The sequence below is a fragment of the Lupinus angustifolius genome, chromosome LG20 (assembly GCF_001865875.1).
Source record: "Lupinus angustifolius cultivar Tanjil chromosome LG20, LupAngTanjil_v1.0, whole genome shotgun sequence".
Lineage (NCBI taxonomy): Eukaryota > Viridiplantae > Streptophyta > Magnoliopsida > Fabales > Fabaceae > Lupinus > Lupinus angustifolius.
In genome coordinates, this window is record NC_032028.1 from 2,845,164 (window position 1) to 2,859,733 (window position 14,570).

The window sequence follows — 14,570 nt, forward strand, 5'->3', positions numbered from 1 at the left end:
CTCTTCCTTTCAGAAATGAGAAAGGAAAAGTATACTTCAGGCAAGCTTTTACATGGTGGAAGTGAAATAGACATGATAGCTAATGTTACGGTGATCACATAAAGATGAGGCCTATACAAAATTTGCATCATTCTGGAAAGGGTGATGTGCTGTGAACAGGTTATTTAAACTCCTCCTTCATAATCACATTCATTATCATGCTCTACTTAGTTAATCAAGTGTTTTATCATGCGATATTTTTGTCCACTGCTGTGAAGATGAGCCCAAAGTGAAGATTTCCAAGTTGTTGACCACCCTGGGCCTTCATCTCCTGTAACACAGTGCAAGAATGCAACTACTGTTGGATTGTTTCGTACTGTTTAAGTTAAATATATATACAGATTTACTTCAGACATACAAGGTTGAACAAAAACATCATAGTCCCTAATCTGATTATGGCATATTTATTCCCAGAGAACAGGGTTCTTATACAATTGTCTTCCAATCATATACTAATGATTTCATATAGTAATGATTTCAGCCTGCCAAATAAATAAAGTGAAATTAAACAGGGAGTTGCTAGCCCACAGTAGATCTTGGTTACTATAATTCAGAACGAAATATCAAATGACAAAAACTGACCAAATATAAATTTGAGAGAAGGAGTTAAGGAATGCACAAAACTAAATATTATTGCATACCCACTCCATCATATTGGAACCAAATATTGAAGAGAAAACTTCTTTTATGAAGTTGATGGGACGGTTTCCAATAATCTACCACGCCCTTCAATAAACCAATCCAACAAAAATGAAGTATATCCTTCCAACAAAGGATGTTAGATGCAAAATAGCAGAATCTGATATCTGAACCTTCAACTCTTACCTTATTGTCATCCAAAACATGTATAACCCCTTTGCCATTACTTACATCAGAAGGGTCCCTGACAAATTGACAGCTTCTGCTGTAGTTAGCTTCAGGGTATTTTCTATCATCTACCAGCTTTCGGACTTCAGCCAGTGCTTTTGGAGCACTCTTGTTGGTATCCTCCTCTATGAAACAATTTTTAGTCTTTAAGTTAACAAAGCTTATCCTTCATTGGTTTTTTTTTATTTATTTATGCGAAATGCAGCATGACCTCATCCTTATTATATAATTTTACAGATTACAACAACAAATGCCTATAGTATTGCCCATCATATGCAAATCATTGAATCCAACAAGGATCTAGAAGAAACACAAAATGATTATATTGGTGGTAAAATAAAGAACATAGGGCTGTCTTTTTAGCAACGTGACTATTTGATGTGTTTTTCACAATCAATGTTCCAAACAAGTGATAAGTAATAACAAATGGCTTTTAGAGTCTAGTGTAATAATTATCATGCCCCAGTTTTATTAACACAAATTGAATTGATAACCACAATAATAACCTGATGTCAAGTCCATCTAATGTGATTTCTCACTTTGTTAGAGTTAGATTTTCTGGTGTTTTGGGCTTCATGAACTAACAAGGTGGCATTTAGAGTTTAGGGAAACAAATTAGAATACCCATATATAGCATTGTATTTGTATTAAATCAAAGACAATGAGATCGAAATCAAATAAAGCAATAAGATTTAGTCACCATTGAGGTGGAGAACCGCTGATGTTACACCACCCCAAACCATAGCCCCAAGACAACCATTACCATGGTACACGGTTTTTATTTATTTCGACTGAAGTCATGAGAGATTGAGGCACACATTCCAAATCTGGCCTACTAATATCTATAAAAAATTATACATAATGATCAACGGGTGTATACATTTTTTTCGGTTAATTATATGGTATGGAGTGGGTAGAATCGTGATTGTGTTTCTTTCTATCTCCGCGGGGTTCAAAAAAATGGGAAATGCAGCAATATGCACGTGAAGATCGTACAAGAATGGTAAGAGTTGCAGCCTTGCACGCACCGCAATCACGCTATACAACCAACATTGTCTATCTGCTAACAATATTTATTCCATACGTTTTAATATTCTGATATTCTCCCTTTTCTGTTCCTTTTCGATCAACGAGAATCCAGGCGGTGAATAATATAACATGAAATTATACTATTATTGAATATAAAATATTTAACAAGATTAAAATATTAACATGTGCCATAACGGATAAGGATTTGTTGTTCTAAATTCTGTCTCATACCAATCCTATTATGCCACGTAAATTAAAAAAAATTAAATATTCATAACTTTATTAATTTTGTTTCATTATGAGACGTGGTTGGGGACAGCAGATTCCCGTCCGTGCAGTAACACCACCTTGATAGGATTGCTTAAATAAGTAATCATTGCTAAAATTTATGTATACTTTTCTAACTGATGTTAGTTAAAATTTGATTACTTTTTATAAGTTTAATATTTATGGATTAACAATGGGTTTTTTTTATAATATCAATGTATTGTTAGTAATTACTTACTTTTAAATAAAAATAAATAAAAATGCATATAGAATATATGAATATAATTATTTATTATTTATTTCATTAAAAAATATATCCTCTGGGCTTTCATCAGTTTCATAAGTCTTTTATGAAAATGCGTAAACAAAAAAAGAAGCTTGACCTATTTGGTTTTTGCACAGCATGCAAAATATTGGATAAAACTTGTTTCTCTAAATAAAAAGTTAATTCTAAGAAAGATGTTTTTAATCCACGGTCTCACTTATGCATCTAACATAAGCTGTGGCCTGTGGGGTATTAAGAAAGTTAAAATTTCGATCTTGGTGAGTGAATATTAAATAAAATTTGTTTGTCAAAATAATCAAATTCCAGTTTAACGTTAAGCTCTATTATTTACACGAGGTCAGCTTAAATTTTCTAAGTTTGAAATAAAAAGAAAAAAAAATCGTCTACATGTAAGAAATAATTAGTACATCATATTTATACCATAAAATACTAATTATGCATTATTTAGCTTATTATGTATTAGCGATTCAGATGATACCATTTCCTTATGTACCAAAAACTACAGTCTTACTAGTCCTAAGCTAGTTCAACATACTTGCATTAATGAACCCCTTTCTTTTTATGATAGGATGACATCTGCTTTTTCTCAAAACAATGTACCACTCAATATATCATTGTTTATGATTGATCAAAAAATAATAAATTATTAAAATTTTAATTTAAATATATTTTTTCAATCAATCACAAATAATAATAAATGGAGTAACACATTTTATGGGATAACAAATTTGCTCACTCTTTTTTTTTTTGTCACTTTGGTGAGAAGGGATTGAGATGAAGGTATTAACTCTTTGTTCTCGTTTTCCTAGACAACTTCGCTCTTTTTTATTTAAATTTGCAATTTCTAATTGTTCTCGTGGACGTGCCCCAGCTAGCCCACTCACGTAGGTTGCTCCAATTTCAGCCACATGGAGGCGTATGATACCAACAGGTGTACCAACCTGAATGAATCCATCATAGAATCCAATGTTTGTTCAAGCTGCGCACGTGTCCTCGATCACGATCACTTTGTCCCAAGTTAGTGTACTCGATCCCAATCCTATCTAACCCAATAATGTTTTATTTTGTTTCAATAAAGAGAATGAAACAGGAAGGAAAAAAAATGACATATTTCTTACCCACACTGTTGGGCGAGCGCTAGAAACACCAACTTAAGACAAATCTTCATCATCTTTAGGATCGATACCTGCCACCTCGGAAGTGACTTTTTTATCGTTGCTTCGCGCCAACTTCATAGTCACCCCTCTGGGATGTGATTTCTAGGAGGAGAGGGAGGAACGGTTTTAGTGATGACAGATCGCATTTATCTGAAATCCAGAGAGGCTTTTGCGCGTTGAATGGGTTAAAGCCTTGCAAGTAAACAGGGAAAGTCACCGCCGTTTCAGACTTTGAACCAGAAGCTCGTTCGGCTATTAAATGAATAAAGCAAGTTGTGATTTCCTTACTCGGTGCTAATCTCGCCAATTCGAAGATTGGTGGCGAGTCTGACTCGTTGCAGTCCACCTAGTTGGGAAGTTCAGATATCCATGACCAAATATCCATCACGTTATGTGTGTAGGATACTGGTGTACGAGGCCAAGATATATGTTATGTGTGTCTCATTTGAAATTTTTGTTTGGATTCATTTAGTACGTCTAGTTTTCTTTCGCTTTCTATCTCAGTCTTCTATTATATGGTTGTAGAATTATGAATGGAACTTGTAGCCGTTTACATGTGATAAATGCAGATATAGATTGAGATTTTGTTTCAAATGGTTTTTGGGGGGTATGGTGCCTTACACGTCTTGGCAGCTACCTAGAGATGGAAGCATATGTCCGTGAATCACAAAATTAGAGATGAATAAAACAAAAGTCTGCCCTTCACATAATTATCTATATATGTCATATAGATGGAGAGCTGGTTGGACGTACTTCAATATGTTTGGAAATGTCTAACTTGATTATCGCCTTAATAAATAGTATCAACTCCATAGGTTTATATGTGATTTACGTGTAATGCATTTGTTACGGAGGACATGAAAGATAGTGGTTGCTCTTGTACTCATCCAAAAAGTTCATTATACACTAGTTACTTAATTTATCATGCCATAATTCTATTGCATCATTTCAGCTTATCCTCTAATAGCACCCTTTCAACAATCGAGTGGGATTTACAAGCCATAATTCAACCACACAATCGTTCCTATATGTTATTCTCAAACCTTGGCCAGTGGAATCTTTTCGTACCCAACTTTATTGTATCTCTGTGTTGTCTTGCCAGTGTCATCTTCGTAATGATTAGCGACAACGGACCATACTAAATACATGGTGGCAAGGTGACGGTATTGCATCCGACACCGACAGATAAAATGGCATTTGTGCGGTCATGGAGGGAACTAAAGTCCTCAACGAAGAATTTGAAGGAGACGTGCATGACAATGATGATCGAATTTAGAGAGTGTTACTCCCCTGGGCGTGACCGACAATTTTTTTGCCGGAGAAAGACTTTAATGATTGGCGACGTAGACTAGAATGAAATATCAGATCCTGGTGAGGGTTTCGACATAGTGGTGGGAGTATGGAGTCGAGGGTTTGATTTCGGGTTGGAAACAAGAATTTGATTTTGTGGACTATGGCGATTTGGAGTTAGGAACTCATAAGTTGTGGCATTGCGATGGGTTGTGTCGGTGGCAGACTGAAGGTGGCGTTGCGGTGCCTAGGGTTGGCACTTGGCAGAGCGAGTGGAGTGATTCTCCCGATGTTAATGCGAGAAAAGAGGGAGACTGTGTTTTACTCGGGGTAATCACACACGTGTATAATATCTAGAAATAGTTTCGGTCTAAACTATTCTAAAAATGTCAAATTGTGATGAATAATATGTTAACACACCAAAATAATTAATCAAAATAAAATGTCAAACCAAACATTTTTTTATACTAGTAAAATGTAAAATGATAAAAACAGTAAATTTTATTGATGAAAATTATGAATGATGATATTGTGATTATTGTTTGATATAAAAATATATAATATTAATCTCTATTTTTTACACTAGTAATAGACTCTTAATTGGATAAGAAGAAAACAAATCATACAACAAAATAATTTAAATGATCTATTCAAATATATAATAATGATATTTTCTTGATATCAAAGATAATTTAAGATATCTTCATATATTCAAATAGATTTGTTTCATATTTCAACATGAAATCTCTAATGGGTGATGTACCACTGGCATAAAAATATATAAATATATACACACAGTTGTTATATCATTTATTTTAATTACTTTTTCTAAAGAATCGTGATAATTAAATATGAATGAATGAATGAAGATCTAACTACTCTAACAATAAATTTAAAAACTTACCATGATCTTAGTCATCAATTCTAGCGTAATCTAATAGAATAGATATATTTATTAATTCAAATTATGGAATTTCTCTTTAATTAATATTTATAATACAAAGTAAAATGTAATGAAATGGTACGCGTTGGAGGGCTCAACCACGGTTTTCTCGGGCTAGGTGGGTTTGACCATTGGTTGCCGAAAACCGAAGCCGTCCTTGGAAAGAGCCCAGTCACTCACACTCAGCCCAAGTATTTGTAACCGATGCTTTATTTACTTCACTCCCTTGTTTTCTTTCAAAGCTGTACTTTACATTTATCAGCAGTGACATCAACATATTTACTCATTAACTTCCCTCACTAGTTCTGTCTCTTTCTCCTTCAACCCAACCCATTCCAACTTCAGTAGCAGTTTTAATGGAGGCCAAGCATGAATTTGGAGTGGACCATCATTTGAAGAACACAACAACAATCACTGGGACCAGTTTCTCTCAGTTACTATTGGCAGATGATGATAATGAAGATGATAATGCATTGGGTCTTGGTGTGGACCAGACTTACAACAACAACAATACCAACCTTACCGATTATTCTCCTATTTTTCCCATTCACATTGCACCACAAATGTTATGTTTTGGCAACTATCAAAATGAAGAGGACCTTACCAATGTATTAACCCCTCAGAAATCTGTCATCACTAATTCCAGTGATTCTTCTTCTGCTTCTTCTTGCAACAACACCACCATCTTCAATTCCTTCTCTAAGCCCGATGTTTGTCTCTCAATAGTTTTTTATTTTTTATTTTTATAGTTCTGGGACTTTAATGAGATTAATGTCTCTTTCTTTGTTTTTAGTTGAAGAGTTTGCAGAAAAAGCGAAATGGGTCTGGACAAGAACCTGTTACAAAAGCAGGGGTTGGAAGCCAGAGACCACCTAAGAAGACCAAAGCAGATAACCCCACTTCAACTGGACATGCAAAGGTAAGAAAATTCAACAATGGAGTGCTTGCATGTCCCTCTCTTTCTTCCCTTTAACCAAACATTTATACAATCAGTACACATGTTATGTCTTTTTCCAATTAAAATATTTTACAACATGGTTTTGTAAATGGAAGTATATAACATGCTTTAAGCTACATTATATATTGTCATAGAGTTTGATGAATTACCTGGCATGTCAGAGAAAGGAGAAACTTGGGGAAAGAATTGCTGCATTACAACAGCTTGTTTCTCCATTTGGCAAGGTGAATTTAATCTATTTTTATAGAATTAGAGATTGTTAATTTGCTTGATTAATGATAATTTTCGAAAATGGTGTTGATTGAATTGAGTTTTCAACATTGAAACTGCATGCGCAGACAGATACAGCTTCAGTGCTTCACGAGGCCATGGGCTACATCAAATTTTTACAAGACCAAGTTCAAGTCCTTTGCTCCCCTTACCTGCAACGCTTGCCTTATTCACACCACCAACTTGTGCGTCCTATCTCTTATCATTTTTACATTCTTCTACCTAATATTTGTGATTTTTCAATATCACTTAGTTTTCGAAACAAAATTTACAACTAATCATTGTTTAATTAAGAGGGAAGTAATAGTAAAACAACATTTAGGTATGAGATTGACATATGTTAATTTATTGAGAGATTGACATATGTTAATTTATTGAGAGATTAAAAAAAATGTCAATTTGGCCTGATTTTGCATACTATCGATCAATTTAGTTCATGTAATCAACAATATGTTGGTTCAGTGGTGTAAAACTCTACTACATCATCAAGGTCCATATTCAATTTTTATGAACGATATTTATTAGGAGAGACAAGAATCTCGAAAAAGATTAACTCATTACCTAAAAAGTGAGAGATATCCAATACCAAAAAATTTAGTCCATGTGAAAATGTAAAAATAAAAACTCCAATAGCAATGAATTGTGCAAAAGTTAGAACCCAAATTAACATTTTTTTAATGTGGGCAATACAGCATGACTTTACTTGAAAATGTTGACCCAGGTGTGAAACTCACATCACAGTCAAAGTGACATTTTGCTATTTAAAGGTAACTCCTACAAGTTTTATTTATTTATTGCACACGCGTTATTTCAGGGAGACGGAGATAACAATGGAGAGGAAGTGACGAAAGATTTGAGGAGCAGGGGTCTTTGCCTGATCCCTATGGAATGCACCGTACACGTGGCAAGTAGCAACGGTGCTGATTTCTGGTCACCTGCTGCAATAGGGAATAATATTTCACCATCAACAACTATGCAGTGAAAAAACCAACATCAATGAATCCTTTTCAAACGATGCGTTCTTTTTGGAATTGGGTTCCTATGTCTGCCCAAATTGGACTAGTACTCTATGTGACAGCTTATTTTGGAGATGGAAGGATGAGAAGGTAAACTATAAGAAAAAGGCAAATAGGGATAACTATGAAGTAGAGTTAGTTCAAAATTCGTAGGTGGGGTACAAATGAAAGGTCATGATTGTCTTTAATTTTGTGTAACATCTGTTTTTAGGGAGGGTCTGTTTATAAGGACATCTTTATACTCTATAGATGGAAGGCAAGAAAGAAATATTCTATGGAGGATTTAGGGGTGTGTGGCCTTAACTTGGGTATCTAGGATGCCATATATTTTTAATATAAGTATTTTGTCTATGTAAATCTCGATAGGTTTAGATATTTACTAATTTAACGAAGTTATTCCAGAAGTATTTGGCAACTTTTTAGCACGGAAAAATAGTAGATGAATCATGCCTTTAAAATGTGGAATTTTACCAGTGCATATAGAGAATTGCATATTCATAGTATTAAACTCTTAAAAAACTTTACATTAGACTCTTAAATATAACCTTTCTTACTAACTACTAAGCTGATCATCACAACTTTAGTGATTCGATGTTATTTTGCAACTTGATTGGAAGGGCATATCACTATTTATTCTTTTATGACATTGGTTTAGTATGGTTATGGTTAAAAGATTGTCACGTAGCTGCTAGTAGCAAACCATAATGTCGGACTTTTTTCCTTCGGACACGTAAAAAACAAGACAATACTTTCGTGTTTCTAAACGAGTCCTAGCCCAAAAAGAATATGATCAATAAGCCTAATGCTATAGACAGATATGCTCATGCATATGGAGTATGGACCATTCTTTCAGACCAAATTCTGCAGCCTGCTTATCTTTTGCCCACTGTAGGCCCAAATTATCCTATTAGATAGATACACTTCTTGGACCTCAAGTTTTTTATTTTAAACCCCAATTTTTTTTGAGAAAATCTCATAGCATCTCTATGACAAAATACATTTATAAAAATATGTATGTATTAATATTGTAAGATTTTTTTTTTATATTTTTATATTAACAGTGTATAAATATTATACTAAAATATATTATGATAATTATGTAGCTATGCAAAGGCGTGATGCTTCTTGCTTAATTTTCCTATTGTTTCAATCTATTTGTGACAGATTCAGAATCAAAATAAGTTTGGCAGTTACAATTCACCAAATAATTAATATAAGAATGTGCAATAAGTGTCATAGTTTGGATTGGAGTAAGGATGACTACAGGGTGAAGTGAAACTAGTATCGTTTTCATGTACCCATAAACGTAATATTTATAGATGCCCATGTGGATAATAGATATGTAAATGGACTTTTAAGTTTAAATATATATTTATATATTTAATAATAATCAATATATATATATAATTAGTAAATAAATAATAAAATTTATTTACATGTAAATATATTATTATATTTTAATAATTAAGTTTTTTATAAAATAATAAAATAGATATTATATAATTCTAATATAATAAAAATGTATGATATATATCAATTATTTAATTGATAAAATTTATTTACTCGAATATCATAATACTAAGCTACTTTTATTGGTATTCTTGTGAGTATTTTAGTAGGTATTCACTTGACTGATATTTTTGTCATCCCTAAGTTGGATCCTCCGATCTATATAACAAGGAATAAAATATTATGATATCATTATATTCAAGTAAGATACTCACTATCACATAGTATTTATAAACTCGATATTTTAATTCTCAAAAAATAATTTTACATTCAAATAGTGTCTATAATTAAAATTGCATAAAATCTAATATTACAATAGTTGAAATTACATAAGACGATGTATGCATACATAAAATCAAATAATAAAAAAAGTAAGTGAAAATTAGAATAAGCACATGAAATAGTAAAAATGTTCAATTATTGCTCTCTATCCAACGGTTACCATGTTCAGATAAGTACATTCATTTGCATTCTATGTAATCCCATGTTTAATAATCATATTTACTGAGAAAAAGGATCATTAATAATAATAAAAATTCCACTCCTTTTAAATATATAAAAAATTGAGGGTATTGTTTTTTATTGTAGGTCTCTAAATTATTGGATTTTTTTAAATATATCCTCCAAGCTATTAAATCATTTAATTTATAATTGGGGTCGCTTATAAAATAAATTTACAATTTATTTTATCGTAATTGACCATCAATTCTAGTGGTATACTCTTGATGTCATACGCCTATGACGCACATCCTCTTCGTCATGTTATTTTCCTGTTAAGACATAAGACTCTTGTTCATTCTCCTAAGTGTCTATGTTATATTTCATTCCTTCATCACTCCAAATTCTTTTAATGTATTGACATTAAAGATTAATGGTGGATTTCAAAATCACATTTCTTACTACATGGTATTTCAAATCCCACTTTAAGTAAAAGAATATCTGAAAATAAATTTTGAAATTGTTTGACTAAAAACGAGATGTATAGTAAATTTGCTTAGGCGTCTTTTAGAGAATTAAAAAAATCGGGTATGTGATATTGATTTTGGTTAAGTTTAATTGGTCATTCGCAAGTAATGAGGTATTTGATATGATGCATATAATAAATTTGATTAAGGATTAAAGTTTATATTCGACTCGTTTATTTGTCTTAGGAGTAATGAGGTATCTTTTGGAGAGTGATGTACGAACTCATCTATTTGTATTATGCAGTTCATTTTTTTGTATTTGATGAGTATCTCTAATGCTTTCTTTCAATACAATTCTAGACCAGGACATAAACTTTAATCAATTACTGTTAACTTAAACAAGGATCCTCATCCACATCTCAATCTTTTCTCCGTTGATGATTTGAAAGGTATGTACCACAAATAAATTAAACATTTATGCATAAAAGTATATGTTATTATTCATTTATTTTTTCTTTAAAAAATATTGAAAATCTTGAAAAGTTACAAATTTCAACCGTGCTAACTATAATTCATAAATGATTTAACCAGACCAGTCGGTTTTAGGAACGATGTTAATTTTTTTTTTATATTTTGTTACGGCAGTTCATAATTCGATGGTCCTTAAATTTTTATCACCACCGAAATGATTTATAAGATTTCAAAAGATTAAATTTTTTTGAAGAGATCTGTAAATAACTAAATATGTACTAAAAGTGCCCTTTATTTGACAATAGATAATAGATATAGAATTGCAAAGCATCCAAATTGCAATACATCCATCCCAACTGGTACATAAAAGAGAAGAGCAAATGACAGACATGCCATAAGAACACAAGCTAGAAAATCAAAATTCAAACCCTTATCATTCCCAAATGAAACTAATCCAGATGGGAATTAAAATACCAAAAAAAAAGATTGAAAACCAAGATGGGGCACTTTTCAGGGAAGAAACGGATCAATATATTCTACTGGCTGGTCCAAATCCATCCATGTTATTGAAGGTAGGGTGATGCATCATTCCAGATCCATCAAAAAGATGATTGGGCATCATCATAGGCTGATTATGAAGCATCTGATGAGGTTGATGAACCGGAAATACCTGAGATGGTGGAGGAGCTGGAAACAACTGAGATAGTTGCAAATTGTTGTTTGAAGAAGAGGAACCACCTGCAAAAAATTGAGATTGTGGGTTATTAGCAGCACCACCTTGATTTGAAAGCTGTTTTTCCACATGGCCAAGAACGTCCTTCTTCAGATTCTTCAGAGCCAACTTTAGCTGATCAAGTTGCTCAGGATTGTTCATCTCCTGAATCGGTGTAGCCCACCAGCACTGCTCCTGCAACACCTTACGTTGCTGGTTCAGTTCATCGCTGCACTTTTTCTCAGTCTCCAAATCTGCATTAATGTTTGTTAGCAAAGCATTTAGTTCACGCACATTGGAATTACGATGAGCCTCTATAAACTGCATGGTGCCTATATCTTGATTGTATTGTGGACATCTCATCTTATACTTGTCTATGATTGCCCCAACGCTAGGATGGCCGAAAGAGAAAGCCTTATGGGCTGGGGAAAAAACAATGAGAGCAACTTCTGCACCGCAAAGAGTGCAAAGTTCGCTAGCTTTTTTGAAAAGTCCACTACGGCGTTTCGAAAAGGTTACTTGAAGGTTGCTTCCATTAGTCATCTTTTTCATTTCAACCTTTCGGCGACCCTTACTCTTCTTTGGGTTAGAATTTGGCGTAGGATTTGACATGGCTCAATGGAAATGGGTACTTAGGGAAAGTGGATGGAATGTGAAGAAGAAATGATACAGTTTATAAGCTAGGAATGGCACAAGAAATAGATGAAGGGGTCTCAATTTATATGCATTTGGCAAAGGTGGGTTGGTAATCTTATACTTTGTCTTTGGTAATGCAAATTATTCCACATGTGGTAGGAACTTATATGGTAGGAACTTCAATGAAAGTAAATAATTTCCATACAATGAAATTTAGAATACACGTATCTTATTTAGATTAAGTGTATCTAGAAAATTCATGGATCAGTCAATATTATCTTTGTTTGAATGATAAAATAGTTTAATAAGGTGAATTAAATAAAAAAATGTATTTATAATATCAACATACAATATATATAAGGATTAAAACATTTAAAACTATCATTTGATCACAATATTCAAATACATCATCTGAAGAATTTGAATTTTAAAGATTTATTACAGTGATGATAAAGAACGTAATATATATACATTGTCAATGTAAATATCTATATATATTAACTATATTATTTATTCACTATTCATTTGTATTATTTTTTCTAAAAAATTGATAATAATTAAAAATAAAATTTTGACAATATAGTACAATTTGTAAAATTCATAGATACATTTTTTCTCAATCATAAATCAAAGAGCATTGTTGGATTATCCGAATTTCCAGGCGATGGATAACATTTGATAAAAAAAGTACAACAAATCTATAGTGTGAATGTTTTTTCCATCAAATTTAAACCAATACGTGATGCACTAAAAAAGAATATCCTCATAGGTGTGAAAATAATTTCATAACTATCATTGAGGCAATTTGTAACCTTGGCGTGAAACAATTTAAATATTATTAGACAGTTGTTTATGTTGTAGACATATTCTATATTTTAACATCCATAAATTCTGAAAAAAAATTTGTTGCAACTTCCAAGCAATATTTGTACAAGTTCGGCTAATACTGTACACCATTTCTCACCAAAAAAATATATAATAGTAATTTTTTATAATTAGAATAGTAACTGAGTTCAAAGTTCAAACTTATTTTTTATGTTTTTACTCACTATTCTTTATGTTAAGATACATGTGTGATGCACACTTTTTAAAATATTTAATATTAAACTTCCAATTATAAAATATATTTTTGCAACAAATCATAACAAGTGATATACACACTTTTTGGAACATCAGATTTATTCATTTTACTTACACCAAAATGATGTGTTTATTCATATACTTATTGAAACTCATGTATTTCTTTAATTTGTAACTTGATAAATAATTATAGTCCAAACTTCTCCGATACTTCTAAAAGTTATACATAATGAATCAAGTTCTTTTACACGTATAGATATTGATATTGCTTATAATAATATTACTTAGTTTGACTTTATAATTACTATAAACTTGATGAAAGAGATTATGTATGTATTAATATTATATATCTTAAGGATGTTTATAAGTTATTTAATATTGATAATATGTGTATTTTTGTCCAAACTATATATACTCGGGATTTCAATGAGCAATAGAATATTAGTTTGAGATATTAATTTCAATGTTTCATTATTAGTGTCATTAGCCTTTTAAGTTTGAAAACTCTCAACCTATTGATATTTATATTGATAAAATAATATAAATATCATTTTAAACAATGCAAACAACGTAATAAGCTAAAAGATGAATTTATTACAGACAACAAAGTAATTTTTATTGGAAAAAAATAGCTGAAAAATTTATCTTTGATCTAATAATATATGTTTTTTATAATTACTCAATTAGTTTTAGTTATAAATTCTAATTAAACATTATTATCCCTAAATTTTAGATCAACAACTACCACTGGATGTCAGTGTATAATTATTTATACATAATCAATACATCATCTATAATTTATACATATTATTTTTTAGTAATGAATTAAATATAAATGTGAGATGATATTCTAATAGAGTATAAAACGCATAAGACTATGTGGATATATTTATTTTTTCAGTTGTAATAATAAAGATAAGAAATATGTGGAGAAGTGTAGGGCTATGGCCAGTAGAAAAGCAAGATATATCTCATATCCCAAATTTTATATGAAGTTTATATATTACATCTTATTAGTTAAAAAAAGTAAAAGGTAAATTAAATATAAATTAAATTTATATTTTTTGATAAATGAGAATGAAATAATACATAAAATAATATGAATCTTAAGATAGAAGATGTGCTCTCCTACAAT

The 14,570-nt window shown here is 31.6% G+C and overlaps 2 protein-coding genes across 4 annotated transcripts; one reads left to right on the forward strand and one right to left on the reverse strand.

Moving 5' to 3' along the window:
- Positions 6,099 to 8,292, forward strand: LOC109335239 (transcription factor bHLH113). 3 transcript variants are annotated; one of them, XM_019571356.1, is made up of 5 exons: positions 6,099 to 6,588; positions 6,687 to 6,797; positions 6,998 to 7,060; positions 7,175 to 7,291; positions 7,921 to 8,292. In XM_019571356.1, exons 1-5 carry the CDS (start codon positions 6,235 to 6,237, stop codon positions 8,086 to 8,088), a joined length of 813 nt encoding a protein of 270 aa, XP_019426901.1. In that variant the 5' UTR covers positions 6,099 to 6,234; the 3' UTR covers positions 8,089 to 8,292. The 3 variants fall into 3 exon arrangements, with proteins under 3 accessions (XP_019426901.1, XP_019426899.1, XP_019426900.1); XM_019571354.1 differs by having other exon boundaries at positions 6,100 to 6,588; positions 6,672 to 6,797; XM_019571355.1 differs by having other exon boundaries at positions 6,101 to 6,588; positions 6,678 to 6,797.
- On the reverse strand, positions 11,442 to 12,397 carry LOC109335714 (agamous-like MADS-box protein AGL62). Its single transcript, XM_019571864.1, has one exon. The coding sequence runs from the start codon at positions 12,329 to 12,331 to the stop codon at positions 11,534 to 11,536; it is 798 nt and encodes a 265-aa protein (XP_019427409.1). The 5' UTR covers positions 12,332 to 12,397; the 3' UTR covers positions 11,442 to 11,533.